Below are 20,099 nucleotides of genomic sequence, written 5' to 3' on the forward strand. Positions count from 1 at the left end.
GGCTTAAGTGGCTTAAGCTGCTTTCCCTGAATGGGAGAAGCCTTGGCAGGCAGACGGCCATTGTAGCCACCCCAGGACACGGCTCAGGAAATTCATGGCTCTGTCTCCCAAAAGGCATCTGCGGGAGACTGTTTAAAAACCGCTTTATCTCAGCACTTCAGGCGGGTTCCCGAAGGACAAACATCGGATGGACCCCAGGGCCCAGGAAGGGGCCGGCCACCCCCCACCCCTCCCCGGAGCCGCCTCATTCACAGGCTGTAAAGGAGTGATCAGGCCGGGCTGAACGGGCCAAAGCTGGCCTGTTCCCTTCGCCTTTCAATCCAGCAAAGTCGTGGCCACTCATGCGGAAAGTGGCCAGGCTGGGCCTTTCCGGTTCGCCTACTTTTGGAAGGGATTCTTCTCTTTTGAAAGGAGAAACAAATACCCTAAATGCTATGTTTAAAAAGCCATCTAAGATGTATTTCGCTATTAGTAGCCACATGAAGAGGCTCTGGAAAGAGCGGCCTGGCAGCCGTCTTATCCACACTTAGAATTTAACAGGAACGCCGTGTGCCCGGGTCATCCACCTGCCTGCGTGGATCAAGAAATCCCTGAGTTTCTTCTTACTGTTCGGATAACCACGGAGGCATGCTGCCTGGACAGGGTGTCCATAGGCTCAGGGCACAGGTGTCAGCCCAGAAGAGCTATTTTCTGTGTGAGGAAATCACGCGGTCACTCTGATGTACACAGAGCTGCGTGGCAGGCAGAGCCGCCCCGATGTGCACCTGTGCAGTGGGTCTCATGTCGGGAGCTGAATCTGTCCCATTACCCCTTAACTGTCACGGACATTCTGCCACAAAATCCAAAACTCTACTAAAGGCAAACGCATCCTCTCAGACCCTGTCAGCCCAAGTTTTTAAATGCAACCTTCAAAAGCTGGTTTATAAAAACAAAAAGTTGTTCTGTACTCTCCGAAATGAATCCCCACTGGCTGTAGCCTCCGGACTCTGCACGCACAACCAGCAGGCGCTTGAGCTCCACTCTCCACCTGGAATCACCAGGTGTCCAGAGCGCCCTGCCTGGGCCAAGTGGACAGGCAGCCTCAGGGGCCCACTCCAGGCTCAGAAGAAGCCGTCTGGGCACATGGGCAGCCTGCAGTCGCTGCTGAGGCCCTACCCCAGGCTTGGCTTCTAGGTCCTGCCGAGGGGTCTCAGTGCAGGCAGGAGCAAGCCCTGGGCGAGGCTGGGTGGGCAACACGTGTTGCTCTTGTGGCTGAGCTGGGAGCTCTCATGCACCCGCCTAATCTCCAGGATACACTTCTCCTCGGCGGCCTCCACACCCGGGGCCTCCACACCCGGGGCCACCACACCCGGGGCCACCACACCCGGGGCCTCCACACCCGGGGCCACCACACCCGGGGCCTCCACACCCGGGGCCACCACAGGTCCCGGCAGGGCCCAGCACAGACGCTGCCTGGACTCAGGAAGGGAAAGCTGGGATCCCAGGGGCGCAGCTCAGGTGCTGGAAAAGCAATCAGGAGTGAAGGCTGGGAGATTCCCCCTCCTGCCACACGGAGAGTCCAATTCCCTGGTTATTCCCTGGTTGTCAGCACACTCCCAGGCAGACGAGGGAATCCATTAGTCACTGGGGCCACAAACCTCCTTACTAGGGCCAGAGCCTGGCAACAGTGACAGCTCCAGCCCTCACCTTCCCCACGGGGAGGCGTCCCCAGGAGCACTGTGGCCTCCAGGAGCTTGTGAGGGGAGAGAAGACCTGGTCCTCTGTGGCGGGCGGGCAGAACCACCAGCCCCAAGATCAAAGGCCGACAGGCCACGGCGCCCTCCCACCGCGTCGCCCTGTGTCCACAGGCCCTCCCAGAGCCGCCCAAGCTCCTCCAGAGCAGAGGCAAATGTACCTCTGTGACCTCCTGAGCCAGCCACTGGCTCGGGCAGACCCTGTCCCCAAGCCTGTGCCACGGGAGAGGCGGGCAGCCCAGGTCTCGCAAGCTGCCATGGGCAGCACCGCCGGGCCCAGGATGGCACTTTTGGGAAGGACAATGGTGCCGTGGTCTGTGGCGGCAAGTCTACCACGGCGGCTGCACAAAGTGAGGCTGAGGTTGAATCCTGACCTTTCTCAGGGGATGGAAGCCAGTCGGCCCTGAAGATTGCCTCAGGCTCAGGGAGAGCCCAGCCTCATGAAGCCTGGGAACCCCAACAACTTCATCTCGTTGACAACTGAGCTTCTCTCTCCCCTCAATGCAGGGAGTAAGAGGGTATTCACAGTTAAATACAATAAAAACGAACCACAAAGCCAACGTTGCCCCAAAATCTAGACACACCACAGGCAGCTACTGAGGGGCAGATTCTAGTGCGTTCTTAAGGAATTAAGCCATCATCAAGAGAATGAGGCTTTTTTCCTCCAAACCGAGACCCCTTAAGGAGATGATATTGGAACCTCTCATCTGCCCGACACTCACGGGCACATCCTACCGTGAACGGAATGTTCACCGACACTGATTCCACAGACACGGGCCACAGGAGCCACAGTGTCCACCCCTCCTGGGGGCCCTGGAATTCCTGATCTGGTCACTGCCTCGGTGACAGTGGCCCCTCTGCTGCGAGAGCAGGGCCTCCTAGGAGGCCTGTGGGTGGTGGGGGGTGGCTCACATGCTGGCCCCAGGATCAGGCCAGTTCCTACATATTCAGCTGCAGAGTAAATCCTTGGGGGGCTCGACTAACTTTTCTCATCCAACCAGAAGAAAAACCACCTTAAAGCAAAAAGCAACAAGATGAGCCCGCTCCTTGAGGCCACGACCCTCAGCCCCTCAGCAGGCACAGAAGCTCTGCGGGTGCACCTGTTCCCACAGTAGTGTCCGGCAGCTTGGCCAGAGCCGGCCACTCTGCTACCTCTGTGGGTGCCCGTCCAGCCTGGCCCTTAAGTGTCGCAAGACACAGACCTGCAGGTGGAAATCCACTGTGGCTGGAGTCCTTTCTCTAACAAAACCTTCTTCCATTCCAAGGATGGAATTCGGGACCACACTCTCAGCCATGGTCTGTCTGCACCAGAGTGAATGCACCAAAACCAGGAGGCTGAGACGTGGCCCCGGCCGGCCTTGGGGGGTGTCCTCAGCACACGTGTGCGCCCCAGTCCTCATCACAGGTTTCCTGGGAGAGTAGCGTCTGGGCTCCAGTGAGGCTGCCCGGCAGCAAGCTTAGCAAAGGGTGTGACCGCTGTGGGCTGGTGGGGGTGGTGTAAACTCAGCCACTGACTTTAGCAATTCAGAAGTTTCCTTCCCACACATGAGGAGGAGTAAGTCCACTCTTGAAGAAGTGCTGATTCAGAAGCAAACTGCCCTGGCACTTTGCAGACACCCAACTGATACCCACGGGACAAATGGATGAATGAAGGGAGGGGCAGAGCCTACAGCCCCAGGGTTAGGGTCCGGCTCTCCGGGGTCGGTGCGAGGGGCTCGCCCTCACTCCCAGGCCTGGTCCCTGCTGGGGCTGAGTGGAGCGCTGGTGGGTGGGCTTGAAGACACATCTTACCAATTTTTCATGCCCACCCCTCTCAACGTGACCCTGCGCCTGAGCTTTTATCCTGCTGACAACTTCATGCAGAAAAACACGCAGACCTCTGATAGCATGAAATCAGAAACAAAGGCCGGGGACAAAGGGGGCGCGGGGCAGGCGCAGGCCGGCTGGGTCGAATTTCAGCCACAAACAGATGTTGGCAGGAACATCTGAAAGGAAACTCTTGTAAAAGAAATGGTCTTAAAAACAATGCCTTCGGCGGTTAAATAAAGGGCCAAAAGACGCAGGATGCCTGTCAATGATAAATCTCGGCAAAGAGAACCAAACTGGCATCATGAATTCTAATGATGGGTTTCTTGGCTACCAAGGGCCCAGGTTCACCACACATTCCAGACACCGGTAAGGAAGCATCGGAGATGGGTGTCCCTCATGGTCCAAAACTCATCGGGAGGCACTTTTAGCTTCACGGGGCTGTAATTTACGGAAAGCTATGCCAGTCTCCAAGGTTTCCCTGAAGGACAGCAATGACTAAAACAGCAAAACCCTGCACGGGAAGCTTGGCTGGACACAGCCTGCCTGGGCGCCAGACTGGACGCAGTCGCCTTCCAGCCGGGGATGGCAGGAAGCGTCTGAAACTAATGGCCAGCAAGCGAAGCTAGGGACGGCCTTCCCGCTCAGGCCTGGGGCCGACTTCCAGAGGTGGTGGGCACCCTCTCTGCTCAGGACAAGGCGTGGTGTCACCTTTGAGATTGGTGCCACTGGGCGAAGGCCTCCTCCTGCAGGGCAGGGCTACGCATGCTGACCCAGGTCGGGGCCACATCAAGGGGAAAAGGCCGCCTCCTGCAGGGCTGCACCCAGGCTGGGGCTGCATCATGGGGAACAGAGTGTGTTCTCAGGGTGGGACTCTGAGCTCTGTGTTCACGCAGGACTCACCTGGATTCATCCATCAGGAACAGAACAGGCACCTGTGAGGAGCACTTTGCCAGCTCTCCTTGGCCCTGTCTGATGCAGCCTGGCTCATGAGCTCTAACTAGTAGGTTCACAGAGCAACCGCCCCTCAGGGCTGTGGGCCCCGGAGCTGATCAGCGTCTGGGAGCAGGGCTCTCTCCAGGAGACTCGTGAGGACACCTCCTGTCCCACACAGCTTTGACCTGGCCTTCGCTCTCCCGCAGGTGCGAGTGCCTTCTCTGTAAATATGTATCCTTTCTGCAGAGGATGGCCACATCTTGGAAAGAAGCCATTTGCGGGTGCTGCAGCCAGCTGCAGTTTACATCAGCTATTGAGAAAAGCAAGCGGACGTGGATACCAACGTCCACCTTCATTCCAGGGTATCCGCGTCTGGGTGTGATGAGAGCCGGGGTTCTGCGGAGAGAAGAGCAGCCTCCAGCTTCATTCGGGGGTATCGCTTCTGGGGGCAATGCAGGCTGGGGTTCCACGGATGAGGAAGCTCTAACTTTCCTGGCACAGATGCCGAGAAGCTCCTGCAGTGTGAACCTGCAGCGTTTGTCCAGCAGGAACTAGGCAGAGACCAACCACCTGTGGCCCACAGACACGGAGCTGACCGCTCTCGGGCTGTGGAGATCTGGCCAGCCCATCTCACGCCGTCAGCCCAAGACAGGATGTGTCCCTTTCTTTATTTATCTCTATTTTTATGTTTTTGAGACAGGGTCCTCCTCTGTTGGCCAGGATGGAGTGCAGTGATGCGATCATGGCTGGCTCACTGCAGCCTCGACCTCTGGGATGAAGCAATCCTCCCGACTCAGCCTCCTGAGTATCTGGGACTACAGGCATGTCCCACAGTGCCTGGCTAATTTTACTTTTTTATTTTCCGTAGAGACAGGGACTCCCTATGTTGCCCAGGCTGGTCTTGAATTCCTAGGCTCAATGATCCTCCTGCCTCAGCCTCCCACAGTGCTGGGAAAGCAGGTGTGAGCCACTGTCCCTGGCCGCCTCCTTTCTTTGTCGGTGAAGTCTTGGGGTTTCTCTCCTCCCCCTCTTCCCCCTCCCCCTCCCCCCTCCTCTTTCTCCTCCCCTCCCCTCCCCCTCCTTCCCCCTCCCTCCCCCTCCTGGAAATCTCTGTGATGTCAGAGAAGCCTGACCCTTGGGTGGCGATGCTGGGGGTGAACACTGTGGACCCTGTGAGCGGCTCCCGCTGGAAAACTGACCACAGGCACAGCAGGAAGAAACTCGCCAAGTCCCATCCTTCTCTATTATCCTGTAATTTTTTTGGTTAAATTTTAATCATAAACATGTCTAGAAATAAAGAAGGGTTATACACGGAAGTTCCACGTAGCCAACCTCTAGCGGCAGTGATGAAAGGAGAAAGTAGAAAAGGATTTCTAAAAGATGGTTCACAACGAAAAGCCGAGTACTTTACATAGGTTTTCCTTAAAACAAGTTAATAGGAAATCACTACGTTTTCAATGTAAGGTTCTTGAATGACTCTAGAAAACAGAACTGACTCCATTTTCTATACTAACAACAATTCTCCTAGCAATGGTGAACGTGAATATAAATCTGTGCTCCCGGGTGCGGTGTGCCACTACATCAACATAACGCTTGCCCTGTGAAAGGGGATTAACTAAGAGGCTCCCACCGCTACTGCCCTGAATATGCCTGAGGGTCTGGACCACTGCTCAGAATCGAGGGGGCAACTTTCGTTACAGTTGAGAAAACTACAGAGCCCACTGACAAACCAGCACGTGGAAGTTCCAGGTTTACTGTCAGGTCACTGCAAATGGGCAGAGATAATTCAAACGCTAAGTTCTGACAAACGCCCCAGTCCTCTAGACATCCACCTGGAGACGCACTGCTGGTCCCGTGGGGTTAGCTATTCCTTGCTAACTGACATTACGGATGCTGGTGCAGGCCTCAGACGTCGCCGTGGAGTGGGAAAGGAGGACAACCAATCACTTCACAGGTGGCCCTGAGGTGCAAGTCCTGGCTTTAAAACCTGCTTCATCCTGGGGGCGCCACGGAAAGTGCCGAGGAAGCCGCACCTCTGCAGTCCTCTGGCATCCCCGTTGGGGTGGACACAGGTGACACCCCCGAACGTCAGTGCTCATCAAACATACACAGGCCAATGGCCACACAGGGCAGAGACAAGGTCCCCAGACCCTAGAAGACGCCCTTGCTGAGGCCCCTGGGCCCTGGCAGGGGGCAGACGAAGGCCTCACAAGCACTACATCCAAGTGGTGATCTTTGGAAACAGCACACATCATCTCAAATTAACTCCCGGAGGCTCCAGACTCCTTTCCTATGGCACATGCGTGTGCGGCTTCTTGGAAGTGAGAGGGCGGCTCACTTGGCCCCCAGGGCGAGGAGGGCAGCAGAGGCCAGAGAGCGCTGCATCCCCCTCTGGGAGTGGCTAAGGTCGGGGGCTGGCACTACAGCCACCATCCCCAAGTATGCTGGTGGCTACCAGGACCTATTAGCACGCAGGCCCACAGGGCAATAGCTGTGCCCTCCAGGCTCGATGGGCTTTGGGGGTAACAGGTGCAGGGTAATGATGAGTGAACCACCTTCCCGCTGTCTTCCGTTGGCATGCCTCCACCACAGGCCCCACGCAGACTTCTCCGGAGGCTGGGCCTGAGCTCTGCAGAGGGACCCCAGCTGGACTTGGCATGGGAAATGTGTGGTGAGGGCGGCAGGCACCAAGGACCCTTCCTCAGGGTCCCGCTCCCGTGCTCAGCCCACAGTGCAGCCAGAGAAGGCGTTCTGCAAAGTGTGCCACGGTCCAGTGTCCTAGCTTTCTAGGACCAGGGTGGGCACCGGACACAGAGAATGACCATCCCGGATGGAATTTGAGGAGCTGAGAGCCTGGCATGCTGGGAGGGCTGCGGGGCGGGGTTTGCTGGGAGGGCTGCAGGGCAGGCCCTCAGACACTTCGCCGGCCTCCCATACTTTGACTTCCCAAGAGACAGCCCTTCTGGTGAACTCCATCTTTTCAAAGGTCTTCCTGGTGAACCCTAGACCCCCGCGAAGGGGGACCCATCCCTTGACAAAAGCGCCCACCGTGAGGCCCTGGAGCACCGACCTCGTTGCGAGCCCCAGAGCCGGGCACAAGGCCCTGCATCCGAGCTTATGGGGTGCAGAAATGCAGCCAGTGAAAGGCGCCGTCGTGGGGAGATGTTGGCGTCAGCATCGGAGGCCTCGCTCCTCTGTGTGCATTGTCTGCGGCCACCCACAGCAACAACATGCCATAAAGACTCTTTCATGTCCTCTCCCGAGGTTGCTCCCGGACTCCAGCAGCCTGGCAGGCTTGGACGTGGCGCGCACGGAACGGGAGTGGCGCCCGCTAGCTCTCACGCCATCGAGAGCTCAACAGACTTTCCGGGAAGAAGGCGGCGGGTCTTTCTCAGGCTGTGTCTGGCACCGTGCCAGGCACTCTCTGCTGGGCCCAGGGGTGGCTCCACAGGACTGGCCCTGCCCGGTGGCAGAAGCACCTGTTGTGCCTCTTGGTGGCTCCTTCCGGATATCCCTGGCCTTCCACTGGCACGGCTGGATGTGGGGAGAGGGATGTGGCAAAGGGAGGGGGACGCAGGGCACAGAGCTCAGCCCTTGTCCCAGGGTCCTGCATGCTTCTCACAGCCACTGATTGCTAGCGGGGGAGCCGGGCGTGATGTGTGAAGGAGGAGGGACGAATGAGGCTACATAGTGTCGGGTCTCCAAGGTCTGCCGTGGCACGGGAGACCTGCTCTGTGCCCAACTTTCCCACGGGTTTCTTTTAAACCAAGGGCAGGCAGAGGAATTTTTAAATAAAGTAGGAGCTCATAAGAAATACAGAAAAGTGCACTAACGATTAGTGAACACACTATGGATTATGAATCAATTACGAATGAATCCAAAAAACAGTTCCTCTAACAGAGTTCTAGGATAGACTGGAGAAAATGCCACTGTGTCTTTTAGTTTTTGTCTTCTTTTTCTATAAAATGAGAAGATTTTTGGCATCAATCTACCAGTTGAAAATATTGGATAATATTTGCAAAGTGAACTTCCTAGAAGAAAATCCCCTACATACGAAACCTAATGTTATCACTATAATTAAGTATAACATTTTATTTCATTTTTAGTTGAAGTCATAGGCCCTATATAGAAACAGAACAAATAAAAGTCTCTTTTTAAAGAGAAAAATTAAAAAACAAATTTAATGATTTAAATTAGTGATTCTGTTGTTGACGTTGCTATTTTACACCAAGACTGGAATAACAAGTGAGTGAGCCGAGCAGCACGGCTTAGCTCACATGCCCTCTGCAGCCCCTACTGCCTTGACCTCCACCCTCAGGGAAGGGCGTCCTCGTGGCCCTGAGGAGCTGGCAGGGAGGGCAGAGAGGCTGTCACTGGCCTGCCTCGCCATCCAGAGCACGCTGGGCACATGGCGAGGGCAGCGCCCCACTGGGTCTGCACAAGGTCTGTCTGCACACTGGGTCCCAAGGTAAGATGAGAACTGGACAACGACTAATGTCCGCCCACGGCGACAGGAGGACGCGGCTGCGCTAACATTAACCCACGGCGGCAGGAGGACGTGGCTGCGCTAACATTAACCCACAGTGGCAGGAGGACGGGTCTGCGCTAACTTTAACCCACAGCGGCAGAAGAACGCGGCTGCGCTAACTTTAACCCACGGCGGCAGGAGGACGCGGCTGTGTGCCCCGTCTTTCCATCCATGCTGCTCTGGAGATGGTGCTGAGGATCTGCAGGAGTGTCACTCTGAGCCAGGCTTTCTGGGGGTCTGTGGGAGTTAGAAGGGACCGTCCCTGCCACCTGCCCTCTGGATGCACACTGTGCCCATGGTGCCACACCGAGTCCGCTCACGGCTGCGGGACGGTCCAAATCCTGAATGGTGCCGGGTTTTGGAGGGCTGCCCCGAGTGAGGCTGATGCAGGAACATCGCCAGGCTGAGGAGTCGGCCGCCATCCTCTCAGTTTCTAGGAGCTCAGGCCTACCGACACACAGGGCTAGCAACAGCTGCACAGTCGTCCGCCTGTCACGCCTGATGGGAGCTGCCAGTGGACACAGGGACCCGGCCTCTCCTTCCCACAGCCCCACAGCGCCCACTGTGCCCACGGCTGAGGGACTGGGGGCAGAGGGGCTCAACAGGGCAGCCGGTAACCAGATGAAGTCAGAACTTCACCTGGAGCCTGGCTGGAGCCAGAGCAGCCGGCGGGTCTCAGAGGAGTCTGTGGGGCTGTGGGGGGCCATGACCAGTTGCGATGTTACCTATTGGCTGACAGCTGCCCCTCCTCCCAGGACGCAGTGCACACTAGAAGGAAGGATACCTGGGTGCCAGGAATGGCTGAGGTCTGGGCCTAGGCTTATGCTGCAGGGCAGGCTGGCCTCAGCCACTCTTGCCGGCCATAGTCTCCACTGAACAGTAGACACGGCCTTGGAGGCAGGTGCTGGGATCCTGCCTCACAGGCAGTGGTGGGACCCTCCCTGGTACCCTTTTGAGAGCCGTGTTCTGGGAAGCCCGGCTCTCGGGATGTCTCCTCGCGACGTGAGCCTCTCCCCGAGGATGGCTCCTTCTGGATGTCAGCGCCCCCCATGGCCATTCCCCTGCAGGCCCAGCTGGCACCTGACCATGTACCTGTCAGTGATTGGCAACTGGTTGTTAAAAACGGCCACCAGCCTCCGAAGACGCATCCATCACTGTCACTGTCAGAGAGGTGATGGACGACAGGTGTGGTGTGCGGTCGGGGCGCGCGGAGCCGGGTGCGCCTGGCACTGCTGTCACTCTTTGTCACCACGGCCAGCTGAGCGCCCCAGCTGCCAGTTGCCACCGCGCAAGGCATGTAACACACCCTCTGAACATCCCAGCAGCAGCCGGAGCCGCAGGCTGCATCGCTGACTCGTGTGAGGACGCGCAGCCCTCTTAGATGGCACACGACTGGTGTGTTTCATGTGTGTGGGTTTTAATTACAGCCTCCGTGGTGCCAGATCTGATTCCAGCATCGTTTTTTCAGTTCTGCTCTGTGAGCGTGTCTGCATTAATCTGCATCTGAAACACAGCAGGCTGGGCATGCCCGGGAGACAGAGTCTCTTCACTTTGCACACAGAGCCTCTTTCAACAGGCTGGTGCGGGGCAGGGCAGGACTCCCAGCTCCGATCCCTGCAACCCTCCTGCCACCAGAAATCACCAGCAGGTCTCCACCTCAGGGTCTCAGAGCCTCCAGGGCCACCAGGCTGGTCCCCCTCCCAGAAGCCCTGTCCCTGGACTCATGGCAAACCACCCTGTATTTAATCTGCTGTTGCCAGCCCGGCTCTGCCTGGCCTCCCATTGCTGTGGAGATGGATTTAATTAACCTCTGATGAGTCTTTCCAGCAAGCCTGCCACTGAGGGCGCCAAGGAGGCGCTGTGAGCAGGCAGAGCAACACGGTCGGCAGTGAGAGCAAGGGGATGACTCCACCAGCCCAGGACCGAGGGGGCAAGGATGGGATGCTGTGGGTGGGAGCTTAGCAGTGAAACCAAAGCCAGGACAGCGTGGTTTCTGAGAGACCATTAAACTCACATGTCACGTGCCCCAGGGCGCCCGTGCCACCGGGCACCACTGGCCCCCAGCCTCCAGCATTCCCAGAACACTCCATCAGGCAGGACGCTCTGCACTGTGATAAACACGGCTTCCTGATGCACTCTGGCTATGCATGACTCTGCCACTGTCCACAAACCTTCAGAACTGCGTATGCTTACTCTGACCCTGGGCAATCTGAAAACCACCCCAGAGGAGGGCACAGATGTCCCCATGAACCCGGGGTGGAGGCTGGGTGTGGCCTTTGCTGGCTCCCACGGAGCCAGACTGCAGGTGCCAACATGGCCTCTGAACGTGGTGTCTCAACATGGGGGGTTGTGGAGGGTGGAGAGGACTGGCCTGTGTGGAGCCCACGGGGTCTCACTCTAACCCATGCTGCTGTTTGAAAGAAAGACTCAGGAGAAGGAAAGACAGGTGCTCGAGATACACCTGCTCCACATGGCTGGGGAGCAGATAATACTTCTGAGCCCTCTGGGAGGCCCTGCCCACCTGTGTGTGGCCTCCTCTGAGGGGCTCACCACACAGCTCTTCTGCCAAGAGGGAGGGCAGAGCGGATCTCAAGGACTGACACCCACCCCATCCAGGCCCCAAAGCTAGCTCCATCCGAGGACCCTGCAAGACACTTCTGCTGGCCTTTGACTCCGACACTGCCTCTCCTTTAAAACGCAGATGTTTCTAGATGTGCACAGACACTTCAGGGGGAAATTGTTCCCAGGCAGGTGGAGCAGAACTGAAGAGAGGTGGGGGAGGCAGCCGCCAGGCAAACCCACTGCCCCAGGCGCCCCTTGTGCCCAAGGCCACAGTCTTGAGGGCAGGCAGTACACGGATCCTGGCGCTGGGCCCACATAGCAAACACACAGGACACACCTGCTGCACCAGTGAGGCTCCCACAAGGCAGCCAACAGCCAACAGTGCGATGCTCACCCGCTCAGATCACCCGCTCAGAGCCTCAGCCACCCACGGGCCTGTGTGAACAAGAGCCCACTGATCTGAGCAGCTGGAAATGCTGCGAATCCGTGCTCTGCCCAGGCCACGTGGAGCTGCTCCATGCTCCAATTCCTCCTGATACTTCCCAGCTGCAAAGGAACCAGAGGCCAGACCACAGTGCAAAAAACGAAAGCAGTGCAAGGAAAACAAGGCCCCGGACCACAGGGATTCTTCATCCACTTTTCATCTGAGAAAGGAGAAGCGCACAGCCTCAGGGAGCACCGAGATCACTGGGCAGTGATGGTGGCCACCTCCGGGTGTGGTCCTGCCAGGACAGTCCAGCCCAGGGGTGAGGTTAGTCACTGCATCTACGTCACACGAGAGCATAGCTGGCATCTCAGGTGCATCCGCAGCGATGCGTCACTGGAGGCTGCACAGGCGAATGGCGCTGCGGGTGGCGTGGACCGAGCCTGAACCCCGACCAGAGGTACATGCGCAGCGTCAGTTCCCAGCCGCACTGAGCCTGGTGCCAGGCAGACATGAGAACGAGGCACTGCCTGGGCCCTGGGCCTGACTCGCAGGATCTGTGTGCTAAGGAGCTCCCAGGAGACTGGCAGGTCCGGGAGAGCCCAGGATCTGTGTGCTAAGGGGCTCCCAGGAGACTGGCAGGTCCGGGAGAGCTCAGGATCTGTGTGCTAAGGGGCTCCCAGGTGACTCATAGCTTTGGGAGAGCCCAGGATCTATCTTCTATGGTGCTCCCAGGCACTCCTGTCAGTTCTTCATCAAAAAGCTTCATGTGGAAGGAAACTGGAATAGGGACATGCCATAGGGCCAAGTGGAGATCGAGCTTGTTCCCGTGCAGAAGCCGACATCAGCCCGTTCACACACAGAGGGAGGTGGGATCAGCCCGTTCACAGGCAGAGGGAGGTGGGATCAGCCCGTTCACACACACAGGGAGGAGGCATCAGCCTGTTCACAGGCAGAGGGAGGTGGGATCAGCCCGTTCACAGGCAGAGGGAGGAGGCATCAGCCCGTTCACACACAGAGGGAGGAGGCATCAGCCTGTTCACAGGCAGAGGGAGGTGGGATCAGCCCGTTCACACGCAGAGGGAGGTGGGATCAGCCCGTTCACACGCAGAGGGAGGAGGTATCAGCCCGTTCACACGCAGAGGGAGGTGGGATCAGCCTGTTCACACGCAGAGGCCGACATCAGCATTTAGCGCAGTCCGATCTGGTGCCGGCACGAGGGCCCCAAACACCTGCCCTCAATTCCTTGGTCCAAGACGGTCTCAGAGAAAAATCACGCAGAATTCTCTTCGGTTTCCACAAAATTTCTGTGAAACGTTTTAGTCAGAAACTCTTTTTAAAAACCAGGCCAGGCCAACTAGCAGATTCTGATTTTCCGTAAGAGGTGCTTAGATGGTATTTTAAAATTCAATAATCTACCTAATTGGCACCTTAACTAATGCAGTTGCAATTAATCACCACCAACCAAAAAAACCTGGTCACTTTTCAGTGAGATTTATGTTTAGACAGGGCTTTCAAATAAACGTTTTCTGTGCTAGCGTCCAGTCGACCACGTGGTGGGACAGTCACTCCAGCGCCGCCTGCTGTCCTGGGCTGTACAGTGCGCCCCCAAATTCATGTCCGCCCAGAGCCTCAGAATTGGGGCCGTGTTTGGACATGGGGTCTCGCAGGTGTAACTAGTTAAGGATCTCAGGATGAGACATCCTGGGTGGGGTGGGCCCTAAGTCCATGGACTCGTGTCCTTACAATGAAAGGCCACATGAGGATGAAGGCACAGACAGGGGTGATGCGGCCACAAGCCAGGGCCACCTGGGCCACCTGTGGCTGGGCGAGGCAAGGAGGGGTCCCCCCTGGAACCTCCAGGAGCAGCATGGTGCTAGGACACCTTGATTTTGGACGTCCAGGTTCCAGGACTGTGAGAGAATAGCCTGTGGTCCTCTGAGCCACCGCCGCAGGAATCTCCCCACACGGGGACAGGAGACTCAGTGCGCGGGAAGTCTCCACCTGGCATGCACATTCCACGTCCACTGAAGAGCAAACAGAAGACAGGCCGTGACCCTCCATGTCTGCACGTGTCTGCAGCCCACAGGCAGCGACATGGCTACGTGGAGGCGCCATGCAGCACTGAGGGGCCGCAGGTGACCCTGGGGATACCGCCCCTGCCCTGGGCCTCAGGGTCCTCCCCGTGGTCAGTTCCAGGGTCCTGTGACTCCTCACAGCCTCCAGCCCTCAGAAAATCCCTGCGGCCATGGGATCCAGGTGCTCAGCTTCGGGCCAGTCACTGCACCAAGGGCTTAGCTCCTGTGAGCTGTGGAATTTTACACACAACTGATGACTGTGTTGATGATGCCAGGAGGAAAAAGCGGTCCTTATTCCAGAGGTGTGGCCTTCCTTTGACTAAACAGTTCTAGAAAAAGTCTACACTACACATCATTTTTCCCTATTTTTCACCAGGCTCGCTTTACTTACATAGTAAACTGTGTGCAAAACGTAATGAAAGACTTTTGTCAAATGAACAGCCACGTATCCACAGTCTTAAAGAGCCACGTGGGCAGGAAAACCCTCCAAAAACTAAAGCAAAGATCTTACACACTTACTGAGTAAACAATCCAGTTTAAAACTATTCATTTTTCTTCCCACTCCTTTGCAAATGGCAGACAAACAATGCAGAACAGTAAGACCCACGTCGGTCCAGTGTGAGGGCACTGTAAGCCAAGGCCTGGTAACTGAGTGGGCAGCCGCTGTCGCGGGCAGCGTCCTAGAGCCCAGAGACCAGGGTGGCTGGGCGTGTGAATGAGCCGTGGTGGGTGGAGGCCTCCCTGCTCCCAGGAATCTGCATCGCCACTGCCTGGGGTGCCGGGGGCTCCCCTGGGTGGCATCTACGTCTGTTGGGGACGTGGTGTCCAATTCTGGTGCCGCTTAGAAGGGACCTTTGCAGACGGAACCTGGATTTCCCACGAACGCCCCAGGCATGCCTGGGTGATAATCACAGAGCACACACGACTCTCCTTCTGCCGACTCGAGTGAACACTGAGTTCTGCACCGGAGGAAACCCTCACCGGGGGAAACCCTCACCGGGGGAAACCCTCGCCGGAGACCAGCTCCCTCCCAAGCTGATCACGGGCCTGGAGAACCCCCACTCCCAGCAGACATCCCGGAGCCTCAGCCACCGCCCTCCTGCGCTCCCTTCCTTGGTCCCCTCCTCATGTCCGACACCAACAAACGGCACCAGTGAAGAAAACCTGCTGCTGAAAACACCTGTGTCTGATACAGGGCAGGGACGCGGTCACCCCCAGAGGCGTCTGATACGGAGGGGGGACGCGGTCACTCCCAGGGGCGTCTGATACGGTGGGGGGACGCGGTCACTCCCGGGGGCGTCTGATACGCAGGAGGGACGCGGTCACTCCCAGGGGCGTCTGATACGGAGGGGGGACGCGGTCACTCCCAAGGGCGCCTGATATGTGGGAGGGGCGCGGTCACCTCCAGGGCCGCCTTCTCTGTTCTGTGACCTCTCACCTGGGGGAACCCAGGCCCGACTCTTCTCTGGGACTGCGCAGGGCTGACCACGCTACGCTGTCCCATATGAATGACCGCCATGTCTGCCGGACAGCATGGAGACCCCACCCAGGACCCACCTCAGGGCTGTGGTTCCAAGAACGGGGATGCACTGGGAAGCAGCTGAGGCCAGGCTGGCTGGAGGGCAAGTCCACGGGAAAGTTCCTTCCCAATGACGGCCCCTGCACTGGCTGGAAATGAGCTGGTCTGTCCTGTCCTGTGGAATAGCCACTAGTCATGCGGCTCTACCAGATCTTAATTAAAATGAAATGAAATGAAAAATTGGGTTCCTGGGCTGCCCTCAGTGCTTGTTAGCCACATGTCCTAGTGGCTGCTGTGGGGGCAGAGTGGGGGCAGCTTGTGGTCAGGCTCACAGGAGCACACGCCAACGCGGGTGGGACTTCAGGACGCCACCTGGGTCAGCCAGGCCCGCAGGAGCTCTGTCGGGTTCCTGCTTACTGTTCCTTTGAGAAATCCGCTTGGGGCATGCAGAGAGTTTCCAGGAAGACCGCAATTTTCTTTCCCTTCCTGACTTACAGTCACCTCTAACGCTTAGACTGACAGGCAAGCCCTACATCCACTGTCTTAACAAGCTGCACGCAGGAGCTGCTCTTTCCACTCTCAGGACACCTCTCCACAGAGCTGAGTGGCTGGGGCTGCAGAGCAGCCACGGAGCCTGCAGATGGGGCGTGAGGGACGGACGCGAACTGTCCTACAGCAGGCGGAGCCCCCTTCCGCGCTGCCCACACGGCCCGGCCAGCACGTCCACCAGCCCACCCGGCTGTACTGGGCCTGACGCCCAACTCGCCCACGCAGCCCTGGCAGGCAGGACACCAGCATGACGGGCAGGACACCAGAGTGAGGGGCAGGACACCAGTGTGGCGGGCAGGACACCAGCGTGACGGGGGCAGAGGCAGTGGGTGGCAGTGACACACCCCATGGAGCCCAGAAAGGGGCCTGGCCGGTCCACAGAAAGGGGCTGAGGCAAGACCAGGAGGCGGCGGGGAGGGCCCTGCAGGGGCTGAGGACAGGGCAGATGGACCCACGCTGCTAGGCTCCATCTAAAACCAGCTACTGTGGGGGACTGAGAGGAAAAACAGCATTTCAAGCAACTCCTTGTCTGTTCCAATTACCGTGGATGGGAAAGTGATAAAGAACGGAGACTCCTCAGTTCCTGGGGATGGGAGCCGGTGAGGCTTACGGTGGCGTGGGCGGCTCTCAGACGCAGGTGTTCACTTGCCCTGGAGTGCTCCACCAGCCTCTCACAAAGCCACGGCCTGGAGGTTCCTGAAGCTCTTTACTGACTCTCGGGAGAAAGTGGCAGTTTCTGCAAAACTGTTTATCACCAGTTCACAAAGTAAACAGCCCCTTAAGCACAGCCATTAGAATTCCCGTCCTTTGTGGTTTGATGTTGAAAGTTAAGCACGAAGGCTGCCGTGGAAGATCTCCCTGGTTTGTCAGTGATGGGAACCTTGGAACTCTGGCTTCAGGCCCGTGCCCTCTCCAGCACTGGCCCTCTGCGTGGACCCCTCCAGCAGGGCGGAGGGCTCCTTTAGCGATGGCCTAACACGAACACGGAGGACGGTGCACAGGTGGGGGCGAGCATGGTCTTGCTTCTTCCTGGGGAAAATGTGGGCAGGTCCCAGGCCTGAGACTGGAAGGTCCGGAGAGCCCACTGAGGCCTGGGAGGCAGCTCCCGCTCTGCACCCACCCTCCCTGGCGGCGTCCAGGGCACCGGGGCCATCTAGACCTGGGCGGGAGCTACTGCCTGTGTGAGAGAAGCTCTTTAAGAAACAGGGCCAATCTTGGTAATCAGAAAACACTGCTGACAGCGACCCACGAGGGTTGAGGGCTGTGTGTGAAGGTGCTCAGGGAGGCCAGGGGAGCAGGCCAGGCGACGCAGGAGAAGATGCGGCACACCCCGGCCGGCTCCTGAGGCCCCTGCACTGTCCTCCCACCATGCCGCCTCTCACGGTCACACCCACACGCAAACCCCGGTGAGGTACTTTCTGCCTTTTCTGCTCAGTAGAAAAAGGAAAGCTCTGCAGTCCTTCGCAGGAGTTGCCCAATGCCCCACAGGACCCAGTGTCTAGGTCCCCCACGCCTGCAGAAACCAAAGCAGCCACGCAAGTCCCACAGGCCCCGGAGTTCAGGCCCCCTATGCCTGCAGAGACCAGAGCAGTCCCGCAAGCCCCGCAGGACTCAGTGTCCAGGCCCCCCACGCCTGCAGAGACCAGAGCGGCCATGCAAGTCCCACAGGACCCAGTGTCCAGGCTTCCCATTGCCCCCCATGTCTTGCGGTCACACGGCCTGGCCACTGGGCCCAGCAGCTGGCTCCCTTCACCAGCGAGGCTCCCATGGCTGTTCCAACGCATGCCTCACCACAGCTCTGACCTGGCCAGGACTAGCTGCCCTTTACTGTGACATTTGCTCTGCCAGGAGGAAAAGGCCCTTTCCAAGCTCCCTGACCTTTCCCCAGTTGCTGGGCGCCTGGGATTGATCGGCTTGGTCTTTCACGGGTTCTGCTTGACTTTCATCCCGGCCACTCCCGGTCAGAGCGGGAAGTACTTATGTGCACTGTGGACTCACGGTTCTCAAGTAACAGATTAGAAATGAGCTCGCTCAGAGACGGTCCAGAGCTGCGGGAAATGCCGCTTCTAGCCCCCTGTGGCTTGGCGGGGGTGGAGGAGAAGCCTCCGACAGGGCCCAGCCTCTGTGGTCCTCGGGCCTTGCTCCCATGTCCCAGACAGCATCGAACGCAGGGACATGGATTCTAGCAAGGATGGGCACAGCCCTCGCCCTCGAGCCCGTGCCCGGCCTGCGGGATGGCAGGTCAGAGACCGATCCATTCAAAAGCCTCTACGAGGAGAAAGGAAGCGCAGCAGCGGGAAATAAAGGACTTCGGGAGCCCTGCTGGGCTGTGTGTGCTTTAACAACTCCATGGGCTCCAAGCCCACCGCACGCAGAGGCCCTGCCTTCCTCCTCCATAGCCTGATGAAGCAAGGCCTTGACCAGGAGTCACTGAACGTGTAGGCAACACCACCAGCCAGATATTGACACACAGGTGTGCGGTGGGGCCTCACGGCGAGGTGCTGCCAGCTCAACTCAACAGAGGATTTCAGGCACACTCATTTCTCCCAACCATAGGAGACCTGGAATGGTCAAAGCCAGCTCAGTACGTCTTTCAGAAACAATGTCCTGCCACCGTCGGAAGATGAATACGTGTGGTTGTTTGGAACTGGAGACTAAAATGGGAAGACAACAGCCTTGGGGACCGCCGTATCCCCGTCCGACCCGCCGTATCCCCGTCCGACTCACCACGGCCCCAACCGACTCACTGTGGCCCTGCTGTGGGCCGTCGGCTCATGCCCAGCACCTGGAGGGGCCACCAGGGAGGCTGAGGGCAGCAGGGTCCGGGCGGATGGGCAGCAGGTGCTCCACCATTTTCCACAACCCCCTCTTCACAGCTGCCTGGGAAGTGGAATCCCAAGTCATGAAAACTGGGAGGGAGGACCCAGACCACAGAGAAACGTCGGCCCTTGTGCTGAGCCTTGGGGCCCACTTTCCGCTGGTGGCTCCTGGTGCCCAAGCTGCTGGTCCTGGCCAGCCCGAGAGCATACCCAGGAGCACCCAGGACCCCTGAGTTCCCACACCCAGGAGCAGCCGGGACCCCTGAGTTCCCAGAGGTCAGGCGGGTCAACGACTCATTAACTGACAGAACAACGACTTTGCAGACAGAAAAGCACAATGTTTAAAACGGGCTCTGACAGTTCCTACGTGTGTTATGAGGAAAAGCCGCTGGGATCAAGTTGGACCGTGTGAAGGAGCCTGACACTCTGCAGAGGCTGCGGCTCTGTGGGTATCGAGGGGGCGGCACTGTGGCGGCACTGCAGCCCCGCGGCGCTGCCACCCACCATCTGGCACAAGCTTGAGGGCCCGTTCACCCCTGTTCACCTCGGATTCCAACACAGAGCCCTCTGCCGACAGCAAAACGTACTTCTTCATTGCAAGGTTTTGGCTTAAAAAGTGCATCCCGGGAGGTGGACGGCATTGAAAGTGCCAGTAAGGGGCCACGCTCCTTCCACTGTTTTCCTCAACACGGAGCGAGGCATGAGACCGGGGCGGGAGGGAAGCCAGCACCTACCTCCACGACGGACTTGGAATCCAGCCGGAAGTTGAAATCGCCAAACACAAAGTAGGAAACCTTCTCGAATCGCTGATCAATGATTCTAGAAAGAAAAAGAGGACTTGTTACCAAGGCGGCTGAAGCTGGCCAGCACTCACGCCCAGCCCCCACGCTCCTCCATGCTCCCCGTCTGCACACTTTCTGTCGCCTGCTCAAGGGGAAACTCGGTGGTTGCTTCTTTGTACCCCCAAAATTCAGCTCCGAGAACACCCCCAATACAGGTCCACTGAGCAGCGCTCAGCCCTCGTCAACACAGACACGCATGTGTTCCCAGCAACATCGAGAAAGAGGAAAGGCAGAGTCTCAGCCACGTCCTCACCCACTGGGCCAGGGCAGCGTGAGAGCCTCATGCATGGAAAACCACAGCTG

The 20,099-nt window shown here is 58.0% G+C and overlaps 1 protein-coding gene across 1 annotated transcript in view; it reads right to left on the reverse strand.

Moving 5' to 3' along the window:
- The window catches only part of INPP5A (inositol polyphosphate-5-phosphatase A), a 242,946-nt gene that overhangs the window by 34,105 nt on the left and 188,742 nt on the right, over positions 1 to 20,099 (reverse strand). Inside the window, exon 9 of the mRNA XM_017944467.2 lies at positions 19,689 to 19,773. Coding sequence (XP_017799956.1) covers positions 19,689 to 19,773 — 85 coding nt within the window. The remainder of the gene's footprint in view (positions 1 to 19,688; positions 19,774 to 20,099) is intronic.

The sequence above is a fragment of the Papio anubis genome, chromosome 11, assembly GCF_008728515.1.
Source record: "Papio anubis isolate 15944 chromosome 11, Panubis1.0, whole genome shotgun sequence".
Taxonomy (NCBI): domain Eukaryota; kingdom Metazoa; phylum Chordata; class Mammalia; order Primates; family Cercopithecidae; genus Papio; species Papio anubis.